This window comes from Rana temporaria, chromosome 9, assembly GCF_905171775.1.
Source record: "Rana temporaria chromosome 9, aRanTem1.1, whole genome shotgun sequence".
Taxonomy (NCBI): Eukaryota; Metazoa; Chordata; class Amphibia; order Anura; family Ranidae; genus Rana; species Rana temporaria.
In genome coordinates, this window is record NC_053497.1 from 73,132,727 (window position 1) to 73,150,904 (window position 18,178).

General features: G+C 44.4%; 1 protein-coding gene across 6 annotated transcripts in view; it reads right to left on the minus strand.

Moving 5' to 3' along the window:
- Positions 1 to 18,178, minus strand: part of MCF2 (MCF.2 cell line derived transforming sequence) — a 181,452-nt gene that overhangs the window by 106,406 nt on the left and 56,868 nt on the right. For 5 of the 6 annotated variants that reach the window (XR_005743553.1, XM_040323778.1, XM_040323779.1 and 2 more), the window contains exons 3-4: positions 17,939 to 18,053; positions 7,211 to 7,301 (exon numbers count right to left, since the gene is read on the minus strand). Coding sequence is in view for 5 of the 6 variants with exons in the window: in XM_040323778.1 (XP_040179712.1) it covers positions 7,211 to 7,301; positions 17,939 to 18,053 (206 nt within the window). In the remaining variant the exon portion in view is untranslated. Of the gene's footprint in view, positions 1 to 5,407; positions 5,780 to 7,210; positions 7,302 to 17,938; positions 18,054 to 18,178 lie in introns of those variants that run through there. The other variant, XM_040323780.1, reaches the window with a different exon arrangement.

An 18,178-nucleotide genomic window follows, 5' to 3' on the forward strand; every position in this document is an offset into this window, starting at 1 on the left:
TGGCAAAAAGTAAAAAATACTGGGCTAGATTCAGCATTGATTTACACCGGCGTATCTTAGGGTGCATACTTACGATGGCTGCTAGGTGGCGCTTCCGTCGTAAAATATGCAAATGACCTAGATACGCGATTCACAAACGTACGTGCGCCCGGCGGAATTTTTTTACGTCATTTAGCGTAAGGCTTTCCCGGCGTAATGTTGCTCCTGCTTCTATGAGGCGTACGCAATGTTAAGTATGGACGTCGTTCCCGCGTCAAATTTTTAGTTTTTTATGTCGTTTGCGTAAGTCATTCGCAAATAGGGCTGGACGTAATTTACGTTCACGTCGAAACCAATACGTCCTTGCGGCGTACTTTGGAACAATGCACACTGGGATATTTACACGGACGGCGCATGCGCCGTTCGTAAAAAAACGTCAATTACGTCGGGTCACCACCCATTTACATAAAACATGCCCCCCTCATACTCATTTGAATTAGGCGCGCTTACGCCGGCCCCATTTACGCTACGCCGCCGTAACTTAGGAGGCAAGTGCTTTGTGAATACAGCACTCGCCTCTCTGATTTACGGCGGCGTAGCGTAAATACGATACGCTACGCCGCCGTACAAATGCGCCGCCCTACCTGAATCTAGCCCACTTTTTTTTTTTTTCAAAATTGTTGCACTTTTTTTGTTTATAGGGCAAAAAACAAAAACTGCGGAGGTGATCAAATACCACCAAAATTAAGCTCTCTATTTGTGGGGGGGAAAAGGACGCAAATTTTGCTTGGGTACAGCGTCAAACGACTGCGTAATTATCAGTTAAAGCAACGCAGTGCCAAATTTTAAAAAGTGCTCTGGTCAGAAAGGGGGTAAAATCTTCTGGGGCTGAAGTGGTTAATATAGCCGGCCATTGTATTTACTTCTGATGCCTGTATATGTAAGTAAAAGCATTTCATATATGTTTTATGTATGAATGCATGACTTTGATGGGGTTTTTTTTTTTTTTTATGTATAGCACTGCTTTGTTGATTTAAGTTTTATGAACACATATGGGAGTGTTAGTGTGAGCAGATTTTTTCACGTAAATTTTTGTTTTTAGTTTAAACAAATAGCAGGGATTATTGTTTTGTGTACCTATTGCCACGTACAGTATATCCCATGAGGAGTAGAACTCATATGGAAGTAATGACAGTGTTCAGTGAATCACTAAACTTTCATACATGTGCTCTAAAAGTTTAAATACATTATTTTCCAAAGTAAATGTATAAAAACCATAACAACATAATGTTCTACTTCATTAATATATTTGTTTCAATAACTTTACATATTAGATAACAAAAACATCTGTTTTTACTCATGTAAATGTAGCACCTTCCTAGAGTAGTGCATGCTGTTACATGAATTTAGTTAGCTCCTCTGTAATCAGTGGAGCAGGGGTTGATTATTTAGGCCTGCTCAGTGTCTACAGGCTGCTGCTCTGATTAATGTCCCTGTACTCTAGAGGATTCTAGAAGCATAGTGAGAAAAATAACAGAGCAAGCATCCTGAATATTTATGGAACTCCAGCCAATCACTGGGGAGGTGTGCCCAAAAGGTGGCGGAGGAGCTCATAAAGAGTCTGGGCCTTTCCTGCTAGAGGAGACCCCTGTGTAGGGGCTCTGCCCCTTGCGCATGATTTCTGAAGGTGCCATCTAGAAGACATTGAGGTCCCAGCTGAGGCTCAAGCAGTTTGGGTCTGAAGAAGCTCACTGGAGAGTGCCAGGAGGACATTGTGCAAAAAGTGTCCAGCTGTCCTGTGGTAGTGTGAATTCATGTCTCCCTCAATGGAGAGCGCCCAGTGGATATCGGAAGAAGGCAACCGATGATCCCATGGCAGTGTAACTGACCCCAATGCTGGAAGTTAGTAATGCTGTGCAGCTTTATTCTGGTCCATTGGAAGTCCTAGTCTCCTGCCAGCACTAGGGATTCCGTGGGACATTCTTTTGTGTGGCTAAGCAAGCTAGAGAAGTATTAAGTTCTTCAGTTCTGGGGTATCCGATGCTCCCTCCACCTAATTATGTTCCAATAAACTCAAATAAGACACCCAAGACTGTTCCTTTGAGCCAGTGAAAGTGTGAAGAAAATGCTACATTCCTGGCTGTGTGTGTCCAAGCTGGAGGAATAAGGCAAAATGTATACTCCTTTGGGGGTGCACTACATAAAGCATGTTTTGAGGCCCTACGTATGGAAAAGAACCTCTGGCAGGTTTTAAAGCCCTGGTGCCCAACCTGCTTCTAGTTATTGTGTGGTCCTTGAGGTATCTGCAGATAATAGCCCGTGTTTTACATTCCACTACAAATGAACTGGTCTCGCACTGGTGTATGGACACTACAAATGAACTGGTCTCGCACTGGTGTGTGGACACTACAAATGAACCGGTCTCGCACTGGTGTGTGGACACTACAAATGAACTGGTCTCACACTGGTGTATGGACACTACAAATTAACCGGTCTCGTACTGGTGTATGGACACTACAAATGAACTGGTCTCGCACTGGTGTATGGACACTACAAATTCACCGGTCTCGCACTGGTGTATGGACACTACAAATGAACCGGTCTCACACTGGTGTATGGACACTACAAATGAACCGGTCTCACACTGGTGTATGGACACTACAAATGAACTGGTCTCACACTGGTGTATGGACACTACAAATGAACTGGTCTCGCACTGGTGTGTGGACACTACAAATGAACTGGTCTCGCACTGGTGTGTGGACACTGCAAATGATCACTGCAAATGAACTGGTCTCACACTGGTGTATGGACACTACAAATGAACCGGTCTCACACTGGTGTATGGACACTGCAAATGAACTGGTCTCGCACTGGTGTGTGGACACTACAAATGAACCGGTCTCGCACTGGTGTGTGGACACTACAAATAAACTGGTCTCACACTGGCGTGTCGACACAACAAATGAACTGGTCTCACACTGGTGTGTGGACACTACAAATGAACCGGTCTCACACTGGTGTATGGACACTGCAAATGAACTGGTCTCGCACTGGTGTGTGGACACTACAAATGAACCGGTCTCGCACTGGTGTGTGGACACTACAAATGAACTGGTCTCACACTGGCGTGTGGACACTACAAATGAACTGGTCTCACACTGGTGTATGGACACTACAAATGAACTGGTCTCACACTGGTGTGTGGACACTACAAATGAACTGGTCTTGTACTGGTGTGTGGACACTACAAATGAACTGGTCTCGCACTGGTGTATGGACACTACAAATGAACTGGTCTCGCACTGGTGTGTGGACACTACAAATGAACTGGTCTCACACTGGTGTGTGGACACTACAAATGAACTGGTCTCGTACTGGTGTGTGGACACTACAAATGAACTGGTCTTGCACTGGTGTGTGGACACTACAAATGAACTGGTCTCGCACTGGAAACAACATTTAAACACCTATTTTGCCTTTACAGAAACTGCTTATACAACGATGTACTGTATATATTAAAATTATATCAAAATCCTATTTAGTAACATGCCTATATGTTAACAGTTCTATATAGAGTATACTAGAGAGCAAGCTTCTTGTCCAAGTTTTACCCACAATTCCAAAATTATTTGTCCTTATATGACACTATGGGGGTTATTTACGAAAGGCAAATCCACTTTGCACTACAAGTGCAAAGGGCACTTTAAATTGTGCTGATAGTGCACTTAGAAGTGCAGTCGCTGTAAATCTGAGGGGTATATCTAAAATTAGGCGAAGCTCTGCTGATTTTGTTATCCAATCATGTGCAAGCTAAAATGCTGTTTTTTATTTTCCTTGCATGTCCCACTCAAATGTACTGCGACTGCACTTCCAGGTGTACTTTTAGTGCAATTTCAAGTGCACTTTACACTTGTAGTTTGCACTTGTAGTGCAAAGTGGATTTGCCTTTCTTAAATAACCCCCTTAGTGGCACAATCACCTAGTATAGGGGGTTATTCACGAAAAGGCAAATCCACTTTGCATTACAAGTGCAAACTACAAGTGTAAAGTGCACTTGAAATTGCACTGAAAGTGCACTTGGAAGTGCAGTCGCTGTAGATCTAAGGGGGACATGCAAGGAAAATGAAAAACAGTATTTTAGCTTGCACATGATTTGATGATAAAATCAGCAGAGCTTCCCCTCATTTCAGATCTTCTCCTCAGATTTACAGCGACTGCACTTTCAGTGCAATTTCGAGTGCACTTTGCACTTGTAGATTGTACTTGTAGTGCAAAGTGGATTTGCCATTCGTAAAAAAAAAACACATAGGTAGATTCACAAAGAGTTAGGCCGGCTTATCTACAGATAAGCCGACCAAACTCTGAATCTAAGCCGACCTATGTTTAAGTGTATTCTCTAACAGAGATACACTTAAACATATCTAAGATAGGACGGCTTGCGCCGTCCTATCTTAGATTGCAATGTTTTGGCTTACCGCTAGGTGGCGCTTCCATTGAGGCCGGCGTAGATTATATAAATTAGCATTTACGACGATTCCCGAACGAACGCGAGCCCGCCGCAGTCGATTAACGTCGTTTCCTTACGCGATAGGCCGCCTAAAGTTATTCCACCTATGAGGTGGAATAACAATGTTAAGTATGGCCGCCGTTCCCGCCGCGAGGTTCGAATTGTTTACGTCGTTTGCGCAAGTCGTCCGCGAATCGGGATTTACGTCGTTTACGTACGCGTCGAAATCAATAGGCCCGTACGGCCTACTTAGCCGCAATGCCCACTGGGAAATGTAGTCGCCCGGGGCATGCACAGTGTCAAAAAACGTGAGGTCAAGCCTCATTTCAATACAACACGCCCCCCTCCAAGTCATTTGAATTAGGCGCGCTTACGCCCGCTCGTTTTAGGCTACGCCGCCGAAAATTAGCAGGTAAGTGGTTTAAGAATCACTACTAGCCTAACTAATTTACGGCGGTGTAGCCTAAAAAGACTAGGCTAGTCCGCCCTAAAGTTAGGCGCCCCTACGTGAATCTACCTAACAGTGTGTAAACTTTTACAAACTGCAGCTGTGATTTTTCATCAAAAGGTACACATTTATGAGCTATATATAGCAAAAACTGGAGGCAGGAATTTAAAGCCTTGATCTCTAAAATAGGTCAAATATAAATAGATGTGAAGCGGCCCAGAAGGACAGACATGAGCATCAATGGCACAAGTGAATACAGCTCTGATCTGCAATGAGCATGTGGAAGTGCTGTGAACCTTTACTGGCAGAAGAAACTTGGCCTCCTATTTGCAGAGTATAATCTGCATTATGTATGTGTCCGGTTCAGCAGCAGTTTGTGCCAGAGCTCTGTACATGCTCCCTGCTGCAGTACGGAACGACTTGAACTTGGGATGTGCTTTATAGAGATTGCAGGCAGAGAGAACCCTTACCGCATTCCTTCGGAACCTCATCATTCCTCTCGGGGGGTTTCCTTCTGCCATGGCTTGTTTAAGCAATGATCTTCCTCTTGTAATTGTCAGGGTTTCATGGGTGACATACGATCTGGATGCTGGTGTTTAAAAACTGCCAAGTGGCTGGTGAGCTGAAGCAGTGCTGCTGCAGCCGTTTCCATTACCACAGCACTGCGAAAAAGCAGCAGCTTCAGGACCAGCAAACTACGGACACATCGAGCCCTGCATTGATTCGCCAACGTTAATGTTCATCTCCAGCAGACACGCGTTCACTGGCTCACAGCAGCATCTTCTGCGCACACAGCCCAGACATGCACACCTGGCTCTTCCAAGACTGCATGTGACAAGGGAAGTTAACCTCCGCACTGCCAGCTGTCATTCACCGGGGGATAGTTATACATGGGCTATAGTATAATACATTGTAAATAAATTATAACTAGGAAACATATATTTGAGAAAAGTGTCAATAAAATGATTGATTATAGAAAACAAATATGAGATTTTATAAGTATGGCAGCTTCATTATTATCCCATTAACCACTTGCTTACTGGGCACATATACCCCCTTCCTTTTTCTTTGGACTATAAACTGAAGGATTTATGAATAAATGGTTGTGGAACTAATCATTTGCGTTTCCATTATTTCTTATGGGGAAATTCGCTTTGATATACAAGTGCTTTGGATTACAAGCATGTTTCTGAAACAAATTATGCTCACAATCCAAGGTTTTACTGTATTTAGTTCACAAGAAATCCTGACCAAAACAATACTTTGGAAACAAGGAAAAGGCCACACATACACCCTTAACAAGGATTTCAAAACTTTCCCAAACAATTTACCTATCATACTTGTGCAGTAATTCTCAGCTCTGTTAGAGCATGTACTCTTTTACAAACATTGGGGCAGATCCTCAAAGAAATTACGCCGGCGTATCTGTTGATACGCCGCGTAATTTCAAATTTTGCGCGTCGTATCTTTGTTTTGGTATCCACCAAACAAGATACGACGGCATCTGTGTTAGATCCGACAGGCGTACGCCTTAGTACGCCGTCGGATCTAAGATGCAATTTTCCGGCGGCCGCTGGGTGGCTTTTCTGTCGTATTCCGCGTCGAGTATGCAAATTAGCTATTTCCGACGATCCACGAACGTACGAGCGGCCGTCGCATTCTTTTACCTCGTTTCCGTTCGGCTTTTCCGGCGTATAGTTAAAGCTGCTATATGGTGGCGTACTCAATGTTAAGTATGGCCGTCGTTCCGCGTCTAATTTTAAAAATGTTACTTAGTTTGCGTAAGTCGTCCGTGAATGGGGCTGGACGCCATTTACGTTCACGTCAAAACCAATGACGTCCTTGCGACGTCATTTAGCGCAATGCACGGCGGGAAATTTTAGGGACGGCGCATGCGCAGTTTGTTCGGCGAGGGGACGCACTTCATTTAAATGAAACACGCCCCCTACCCGCCGCATTTAAATTCCGCCCCCTTTCGCCGCGAGAGATACACTACGCCGCCGTAACTTACGGCGCAAATTCGTTAAGGATTCAAACCAAAGCCAAGTAAGTTACGGCGGCATAGCGTATCTTAGATATGCTGCGCCGGTGCAGATCTTTGTGGATCTGCCCCATTGTATATGCATCACAGTTCACCTTGACATGGCATACCTTTAGTAAGCTCTAATTATGTATAAGTGTCCTTCAAACAATCTTTGTCAGATACAGTACTTCTGATAATTGCGTTATGACATATGACAACAAAGTATGAAATTATTAAGTTTGTGACTTACAGATAATTTCTGGAGAGTCAGTTTCACAGACGTCCATGTATCCAATCTTCTGTCCAATATGATTATGAATTTTACATCATTCTCATGTTTACTAGAAATCAAAGAAAACATGTTTAACAAATGTTACAGTTTATTATTAACTAACAAATGCTAAATCTAATTATTTCAGGTTAAAAAATTATAGACAAAACAACGTTTTTGTTACTGTTTTGACCACGGAAGTATTTTATCCCATGTAGGAAAAAGCAAGGTGCCTCTAAGTGCAGTGGTTAAAAGATATATTAGGCCCCGTAAACACGACCGAGTTTCTCGGCAGAATTCAGCAAGAAACTCGATGGGAGCCGTATTCTGCCGAGAAACCCGGTCGTGTGTACACTTTTCGCCGAGGAACCCGACGAGGATCACGAGAAGTGACGAATGCGCGTATGAGTGATACAAAAAGTCCACCTAGAGGTACCGGAGGTGACGTCGGCGAACGCCCTGTTTTTATATGCCTGTTTTTTATCACAACAATGTGAGTACCCAGTGTTTTATTTTGTTTGAATAAACTCCTTTTTTAAACGATACTACACTATTGGCACTTTTTATCTCCCTGGATGCGAGTCACTGTCCCTGTTTGGATGTGACTATCGAGAGGGATCTACCCTTCCGATTACAGCCCATTTGGATGATAACGTATGTGGACATGACCAGAAAAGTGTACCTGGGTCTTTATGCTGACATCCTCACATTTTCTGAAGAAAACACCTGAAATCAACCTTTCTTCACGTCACTTTGGCATCTACACCAGCACTTTTACTTTGGACTTTGCCTGTTGTTACGTTTACAGTTATCTGCTGCATGGACATTTAATTTAGTCTATTACAATCACCGTTGTGTGTTGTACTTGGCACGTTGTACACCCTATTGTGTATCAGTACATTTTTTACTACTTTATATGACACTTGCACTGTCACTTTGTAATACTTCACACTTTGGCAGCTAGCCTTGGCTGCATTGTAGCACATTTATTTTGATGTTATTTACTTGTTAGAATTTACCACTACCATTCTTTATTATTGTTACTTATGATCACTAGTCAGAGTATATATTTTTTTTTCCATATTTAAGGATTTGCCACACTTCCTTTGCACGTTACCCCATTCCCCATTCATAGCGCAGCACTACCCCTTTATTCTTCATCTGTTTTTTGTTTGATACACCATCCAGTGCAGCAGCTGTACCCCCTCTCTCTCCCCCTTCCCCCACTCTTGTGGTAAGCGCGGTAATACTTACCCCATCATCACAAATAGAGAACATGTTCTCTATTTCCTCGTTAGTCAATGGGGAACTTTGGCTCACCGAGATCCTCGGCGGCTTCACAAGGAACTCGACGAGCAAAACTATGTGTTTTGCCCGTCGAGTTTCTTGGACGTGTGTACGGGGCCTGACAGGCACAATGGGATTAAAAACACTTACAAGATAGTAAAAGGTCATAGGCATATAATGTCCTCATGCAGATCGCTGTAATCCTCGTCTGTCTGGGGAAGAGAGAGAGAGACGTCCCGCAGCTGTCAGAGTCCCTGGTGATGTGGATTGGCGAGGAGGTGAAGATGAAAAGAGGGCGGCACGGGTAACGAAGTGGAGCGCCAATACCTGGCCACAGATTCTCAACCGTATGACAAACATCAAACTCTCAGAGAGAATTCACCATACGCTATATGATTCTATGCCCCAATATCAAAAAAATTGTCTCTCTGGGACACCACCCTCCTGGTTCAAGATTAACTACTACTAATCATAACCCTTTCTTCCTGTACAATGTTAATTATCAATGATACCTGTATACATTTCTGTAACATCTTTGTTATTCTTTTTTGTGTACCTTGACCTTTTCTACAATAAAATCGTTTGTAAACAAAAAAAAAGAAAAGAGGGCGGCACGGGTTCTGGAACCCAGCTGGAATGCACGCGGCCAATGTGACATCAGGTGAAGGTGGTGGGTGGTGACGTGTTTCGAAGCATGCACGGCTCCTTTGGCAGACGATTGGGAAATCTCTCCTGCAGCGCTATTTTGTGTTCTGCTCGCAGGAAGCCTTCCGGAGGGCAGAACACAATACAGCTAGCAACTATAGCCACCAGCAGGCATAGGAGGGGGCAATGAAGACAACCGAGGCTTACCTATCTCATTTAAAAAATGCAGGAATGTGGTGCTCTAGCTCTAGGTCACGAGGCCTATAGATATGATGGAGCACTCTTATCAGGAGAGACTTAAGCTGAAGTAATAAAGATTGCAAACTTTGCAATGATGATGCCTACACTACATAGCTATAGCAGAATTTAAGAACATTGGCCCGTATTCACAAAGCACTTGCGCCGACGTATCTCGAGATACGCCGCGTAAGTGCAAATATGCGCCATCGTATCTGTGCGCCGTGCCCACAAAACTAAGATACGCCTAAAAACAGGCTTCATTCCACCAACGTAACTTGCCTACGCCGGCGTAGAGTTTGCGCATATTTACGCTGGACGCATGTGGCACTCCCATTGACTTTCTATTCAAATATGCAAATGAGGGAGATACGCCGATTCACGATAGTACTTGCGCCCGACGCAGGCTACGACTGGTGCGCGTAAGTTGTACGTATGGTGTAAAGTTATGCCCCATAAAGGAGGTGTAACTCAGCAGCATCCATGCAAAGGGCTGCACCAGGGAACACAAGCCCACATAATTTACGTAGTTTACGTTGGACGTGAATATGACTAGGCGTAGGTTGCGTTCACGCCATAGGCAGTGATCCGGCGTATCTTAAGCAGTTGTTCTGACGTGATTGTGAGCATGCGCACTAAGATGTGTCCACGGGACGGCGCATGCGCTGTTCGTTATACGTATCTGTCTGGCGCTCGGCCCATCATTTGCTTGGGGTCACGCCTCATTTGCATGGCTCAATTCCACCCATGCCGGCTTACGCCTAGGAAACCCAGCTCAGTTTTAGGAGGAAGTGCTTTGTGAATTCCATGCTTGCCTCTCTGCGCTGCGTCGGCGTAGCGTAAAGGAGATACGCTACGGCGGCATAAATGTGCGCCGCTGTCTGTGAATCCGGGCCTATGGCTTTAAAATGAATGGGGTTAACTACACCACACCCCCCCCCCCTTTTAACCTTCCGCCTGAAAAAACACAATAGACTTCAGATCAGTGGGCGACCTCCACCGCACCTGCAACCTATGCTATCTACTTTCAGGTTCTCCATTAGGGTCAGACAGGTTTCTCCATTAGGGTCTTGCACGAAAACACACATGCACAATACAACACAGTCATTCAACTCAGTATATTGATCTGTAAGAGCCACAAAAGCTGGGATGGCAAAAGGTTATCCACTGATCTGAGGTCTTTTGTGGCATTTATGTATCAACGATGGAGAGTGAGGGTAAGTAGCCCTAGTAGATTTGAAACTCCAGTTATCCTTAAATATGCTGTCTTCAGGTCACTTGACCCTGAACCAGAGCACTATGGGCCAGATTCACAGAGCAGATACGACGGCGTATCTCCTGATACACCGTCGTATCTGTTGTTCTATCTATGCGACTGATTAATAGAATCAGTTACGTATAGATAGCCAGAAGATCCGACAGGTGTAATTGTTTTACACTGTCCGATCTTAAGATGCAATACCGGAGTTCGCGTCGTAAACCAGCGTCGGGTATGCAAATTAGGAGTTACGGCGATCCACGACGGTTTTTCGCGTTCGCTACGTCGCCGCTACGCTAGTTTCCCGTCGCAAAGTTAGTCGTTTTTTTTGGTGCCTTAACTTTAGTCAGCAAGCGTATTACTGTCTAAAGTATGGCCGTCGTTCCCCCTTTGAAATTCAAAATTTAACGTCGTTTGCGTAAGCCGTCCGGGAATGCGCAATGCACGGCGGGAGTTTGGAAACGGAGCATGAGCGGTAGGTCCGGCGCGGGAGCGCGCCTAATTTAAATGGCACACGCCCATTTAAATTGGCCCGCCTTGCGCCGGAGGCCGCTGGCGTAGGTTTTCATCGCAAGTGCTTGGTGAATCAGGCACTTGCGATGAAAAATTGCGGCGGTGTAACGTATCTAGGATACGTTACGCCGCCGCTGCCCTACGTGAATATGGCCCTATGGCACCTGCCTTTCATAAGTGAGAAGTACATTTCTACTGCCTTTATCAACTTAGTTTAGAGCCACTTTAAAGATTGATGTGCCTCTTTGTGCTGTAAAATACCCAACGGCCAGCCCTGCAGATCATTTTCAACATACGTGAATATCATTGTGCGCAATAGCAAAATATTCCAAGGTTGCACAATTTTAATTTGTGATCTAAAAACCTATTTTAGGTTTTGGTATGGCTCTGGTGGAGTTTAAAGTATTAAACATGAATACATCTGTCCTCTGAAAATATGCAATACATAAGGTCTTGACTTTTATCAGACATGGAAAATAAGAGGCCATGTACTCACTGATCAGCTAAAACCAACACTTTGGTATGAGTACTCATTCATATCATGTACAAGCTTGTATTTACCTCCCATTTCAGACACGTGGGGGTTATTTACGAAAAGGCAAATCCACTTTGCACTACAAGTGCAAACTAGACTTGATATTGCACTGAAAGTGCACTTGGAAGTGCAGTCGCTGTAAATCTGAGGGGTAGATCTGAAATGAGGGGAAGCTCTGCTGATTTTATTATCCAATCATGGGAAAGTTAAAATGCTGTTTTTTTTATTTTCCTTGCATGTCCCCCTCGGATCTAAAGCGACTGCAATTCCAAGTGCAATTTCAGTGCAATTTCAAGTGCACTTTGCACTACAAGTGCAAACTACAACTGCAAAGTGGATTTGCCTTTCGTAAATAACCCCCATAGAGTGTCTGGCATGTTAACCACACTCATCTCTACCCAGGGCTGCTGATAGGGGGGGGCCACCAGTCCTCTTGTAGGGGGCCCGGGCTCACAGGGGGCCCAAACAGCAGAGGGAATCAGTGCGGTCAGATGGAGGGGCAATTACAGAATGCCCTATGTGACTCTGTGTAGCAGCTGGAAACCGGTTTCTCTCCCTCCTGCCGACTTTCAGCTGCTGCAGGGAAAGACACAGACACAGCTGACGGCTTCCGTGTCCCATATAAAAAAAAAATTATAACCCTGTATTGTTTTAATCCTCTTTAAAATGTAATAAAATTCTTGAAAAAAAATGATTTGTAAAAACTGTAAAATTATTATTTTTTTCACATTTTTTAATTATAAAATGTTTTTGTTCAAAAATTTAAAAAACAAATTAAAAAAGGGCAAATTCAAACAGCTTCTCTGTTATCTTTGTATCCGCTAAGAATGATTTTAGTATATTTAAGTGAAAATGTTGTTTTGATATATTTGAGGGGGGCCCTGCCTGGTAGGCTGTATGGGGCCCCCTGATTTCTAACAGCAGCCCTGTCTCTACCATTTACTTTTCAGCAGCCCGATATAAATGAAAATATTTAGGTGAATTTAATAAAGTAGTACAAAATGCAGCAACCAAATAGTAACCATCACTAAACCAATATGTAGTGAACTGGTTGGCTGCAAGGAAGCACTGAACTCTCTACATCATTATTGTTCTTTTCACAACCATGAGACCCCTTTCACACTGGGGCGTTTTTCAGGCGCTTTAGCGTTAAAAAAATGCTTGTAAAGCGCCTGAAAGAAGCTGCATCTGCAATCCCAATGTGAAAGCCCGAGTGCTTTCACACTGAGGCGCTGAGCTGTCAGGGTGTCAAAAAAAGTCCTGCAAACAGCTTCTTTGCAGCGCTTTTGGAGCATGGAATACACCACCCTTAAAGCCCCCTTCCCATTGAGGGTGCTTTTTTTAATGCCAAAGTGCCTAAAAAACACCCCAGCGTGAAAGGGGTCCTAGCGGCGCTTTACCAGCATTTTCCGGGCGCTGGAAGTGCGAAAGGGCTCTGAAAGCACTCGGGCTTTCACATTGGGATTACAGATGAGGCTTCTTTCAGGCGCTTTACAGGCTTTTTTTTACGCCAAAGCGCCTGAAAAATGCCCGAAAAACACCCCGTTGTGAAAGGGGCCTACAGCAAGCCATAGATGATTCAATTTTCTTTAATTCCATTGAGGGTGGAAGGAAAGAAAATCACTTGATCACCCATCAACTCAGTGCTGATGGGGGAATCCCCCCACAGCTCTATTGTATTCTGCCAGTGGGGGACACGGGGAGCCTTCCCAGCTGGCAGAACACAATGATTACTGCTAAAGCCACCAATAGTAATCGCAAGCAAAAAATCCTATAAACTCTTTGTGCCCAGGTCGATGAAAGCGTGGACTTGGGTACATCCAGTCTGCCCATAGATGATTCAAATCTCGGCCTGTCCCTGTTTTACAAGCTGAGATTTGATCCATTTATGGCCAGCATAAGTAAGAGTAAAGCCAATTATCAGGTACAAATATCTTCTCTTACAAACAACGCTTTTTATCTCAATGGTGTAACTACAGTTTATGCATAACAGCCTAAGTGATTTTTATAGGGCCTGGAGACATGGAGGCTAAGCACTTCCTGGTGGATTATGCAAGTATGTACATTATGTACAGTTGTGCTCATAAGTTTACATACCCTGGCAGAATTTATGATTTCCTGCCTATTTTTTCAGAGAATATGAATGATAACACAAAAACTTAGTGTTTGGCTGAGGCCATTTATTATCAATCAACTGTGTTTACTCTTTTTAAATAATAATGACAATAGAAACTACCCACATGATCCTGATCAAAAGTTTACATACCCCAGTTCTTAATACCATGTATTGCCCCCTTTAACATCAATGACAGCTTAAAGTCTTTTGTGGTATTTGTGGATGAGACTCTTTACCTTCTCAGATGGTAAAGCTGCCCATTCCTCTTGGCAAAAAGCCTCCATTTCCTGTAAATTCTTGGGCTGTCTTGCATGAACGGCACGTTTGAGATCTCCCCAGAGTGGCTCAATGATATTGAGGTCAGAAGACTGAGATGGCCACTTCAGAACCTTCACTTTATTCTACTGTAGCCAATGACAGTTCAATTTGGCCTTGTTGTTTTGGTTTATAGTCATGATGGATTGTCCAAGTACGTCCCATGCGCAGCTCCCTGGCTGATGAATGCAAATGTTCCTCCAGTATTTTTAGATAACATACTGCATTCATCTTGCCATCAATTTTGACCAAATTTCCTGAGCCTTTGTAGCTCACACAACCCCAAAACATCAGCGATCTACCTCCATGTTTCACAGTAGGAATGATGTACCTTTCATCATAGGCCTTGTTGACTCTCCAAATGTAGTGTTTATTGTTGAGGCCAAAAGGCTAAATTTTGTTCTACAGGAGAGTCAGGACGCCCACTAACACACAGCTCATTTCTCTATCGGCAACGTAGAGAGCGTCCTGACTCTCCTGTGGTCCAAGGGAGGGGGCGAGCACGACACTCCACACCAGGGAGAAAGCCTTGCATTACTGTGTGGAGTTACAGACAGAAGAACAGGAAGTGAGGATTTCTGGGAAGAAATAATGACATTTCACCACTTAAGACCCGGACCAAAATGCAGGTAAAGGACCCGGCCAGTTTTTGCGATTCGGCACTGCGTCGCTTTAACTGACAATTGCGCGGTCGTGCGACGTCGCTCCCAAACGAAATTGGCGTCCTTTTTTTCCCACAAATAGAGCTTTCTTTTGGTGGTATTTGATCACCTCTGCGTTTTTTATTTTTTGCGCTATAAACAATAATAGAGCGACAATTTTGAAAAAAATGCAATATTTTTTCCCTTTTTGCTATAATAAATATCCCCCAAAAATATATAAAAAAACGTTTTTTTCCTCAGTTTAGGCCGATACGTATTCTTCTACCTATTTTTGTTAAAAAAATCGCAATAAGCGTTTATCGATTGGTTTGCACAAAATTTATAGTGTTTACAAAATAGGGCATAGTTTTATTGCATTTTTAATAATAATTTTTTTTTTTACTACTAATGGCGCCGTTCAGCGATTTTTTTCGTGACCGCGACATTATGACGGACACATCGGGCAATTTTGACACATTTTTGGGACAATTGTCATTTTCACAGCAAAAAATTCTATAAAAATGCATTGTTTACTGTGAAAATGACAATTGCAGTTTGGGAGTTAACCACTAGGGGGCGCTGAAGGGGTTAAGTGTGACCTCATATATGTGTTTCTAACTGTAGGGGGCGGGGCTGGACGTGTCACATCATTGATCGTGTTTTCCTATATTAGGGAACGCACGATCCATGACAGCACCACAGTGAAGAACGGGGAAGCTGTGTTTACACAGAGCTCTCCTCGTTCTTCAGCTCCGGGGACCGATCGTGGGACTCCAGCAGCGATCGGGTCTGCGGGTCCCGCGGCCGCGTTAATGGAGCTTCGGACCGGACCAACGGCTGGGCACTTAAAGAGGACATACAGGTACGTGCTTGTGCCCAGCCATGCCATTCTGCCGACGTATATGTGCAGGAGGCGGTCCTTAAGTGGTTAAAAGCAAAATCAAAGGATGAGGTAAGTGAAGGAGGACTGCACTAAGGTAAAGGAAGCTATTTAGGAAAAAAATGTTTTACCTTTACAACCCCTTTAAATTAAATAAAAGAAACACAAACAGTAAAAATTGCGGTGTCCCCTAATATTAGCGGTTAGTGTTGACATGCCCTCTGGCATTGTTGATCAGTGTAGGTTGGAGATCAATCCACTCACTGCTTAAAGGGGTGTTCCACTCATTTTTTATGTTTATTAAAAGTCAGCAGCTACAAAAAGTGTAGCTGCTGGCTTTTAATAAACATACACTTACCTGCTCCACCGTCCAGCGCCACGCCGCACGGAGCTCCGCTCCTCTCCCCCCCTCTCCGCCGGCGTCTCCATCCTAACTGTGGGCACCCGGCCGTGACAGCTTTCGGCTTCATGGCCCGGCACTCACTGCGCATTCGCGAGCGGCGCTGCGCCATCTGATTGGACAGGCGATCGCCTGGGACCTGTCACGTGTCCCAGGCGATCGCCTACAGGAGGGGCTGCCAAAAGGCGATTAGACTATTCGCCTTTGCAGCCCCTTGGCGGAAGGAGGAAGTGGGACAGGAAGTCCCACTCCTCCTGAAGCCCCACTCCCCCCCCAAAAAAAAATTACATGCCAAATGTGGCATGTAAGGGGGCGAGGAGTGGATTAAGCGGAAGTTCCACTTTTGGGTGGAACTCCGCTTTAAGGAACCCTGTAGCAATCTCAAGCGGAACCTAGGGTTCCGTGGAGCCATGGTGGAGGAAGGCTGGTCTAGGGGAATTTCCTTTGATATTGAGACTAGATGGTTTTGCTATTTGGCACATACAGGAGGGGATCGCCGCTGGAAACGGTCGAGATTCCTCCTCCGGATTTGGATCCGATGGCTTGTACTCACCATCGGATCAAAATCCGCGCGGAATTCATCCACGGTGACGTGTGGCGCCGTCGCCGCGATGATGACGCGGCGACGTGCGCGACGCTGGAAGGTAAGTACTTCCACGCATGCGTCGAATCATTACGACGCATGCGAGGGAGGGGAGCGGACGGATTGATCCGGTGAGTCTGTACAGACCACCGGATCAATCCGCTGGACCCGATTCAAGCGGATAAATTTCTTAGCATGCTAAGAAATTTATATCTGCTTGAAATCGATCGGGCCGAGAAATGTCCGCGGATAAATATCCGCTAGGCCGTACAGACGACCGGATTTATCCGCTGGAACTGATCCGCGGATCAATTCCAGTGGATAGATCCGGTGGTGTGTACGAGGCCTCAGAGTATCAATGCCACTGATTCATAGAATCAGTTCCGCATAGATAGCCCTAAGAACCGACAGGTGTAATTGACTTACACCGTCGGATCTTAGGATGCAGTACCTCGGCCGCCGCTGGGTGGAGTTCGCGTCGTTTTCCTGCGTCGGGTATGCTAATGAGCATTTACGGCGATCCACAACGGTTTTCGCGTTCGTTACGTCGCCGCTAGTAATTTTTTCCCGTCGCAAATTTACACCTGCTTTAACATGGCTTAACTTTAGTCGAGCCATGTTAAAGTATGGCCGTCGTTCCCGGGTCGAATTTCAATTTTTTTTTGTTTTGGCGTAAGACGTCCGGGAATACGAATGGACGCTACGCACGTCGCCGTTCTAAAAAATGACGTCACATCGCGCAAAGCACGGCGGGAATTTCTAAACTGAGCATGCGCAGTACGTCTGGCGCGGGAGCGCGCCTAATTTAAATGGTACATGCCCCATTTGAATTGGGCGGGCTTGCGCCGGACGTGTTTACGATACACCGCCGCAAGTTTACAGGTAAGTGCTTTGTGGATCAAGCACTTACACTGAAAACTTGCGGCGGTGTAATGTAAACGGGTTACGTTGCGCCGCTGCAATTGTACGAGAATCTGGTCCAATGTATTTAGCTGTGTTCATTCCAAGCTTTCATTTTGTAAAATAGGTCTAATATGAAGGTACTAAAAAAGCGATACGGTTTTATGTTACTGTATTGTCATTACTGTAATATCACACTGTTATCTAAAGCTTAGTGACACTTTGATTGCACTAAGAGCGTTCACCAGAAGGCACGGTCTAAACATTTACTTCTAAAAGTCCATTATTATTTGGATGGCTGACCTTTCGTGCTCTCAACTATAAAAGGGCTTTATAACCAAACGTCTAAAGATCTGTATGAACCTAAAAGCTCTTATTAAAGTATTGTGATCCGTACCTTGGAATGGAGGTCAGATAAGTCAAAACAGTTTTTAGCACACTATCGGGAACTTCGTGGAACGCGGTGTTTTCAGGAAATGTGATGATCCAGCCGTCATCCTTCCCCCGACCACCTATGTGAATTATATAATATCATTTTAAAAACTTTGTAACTTTTTACAGAATTTCGATGAAAATTTAAAAAAACAAGATAAGAAAAATGTTATTTCCACTTATAGGTAAAGTTTTTAATCAGTCA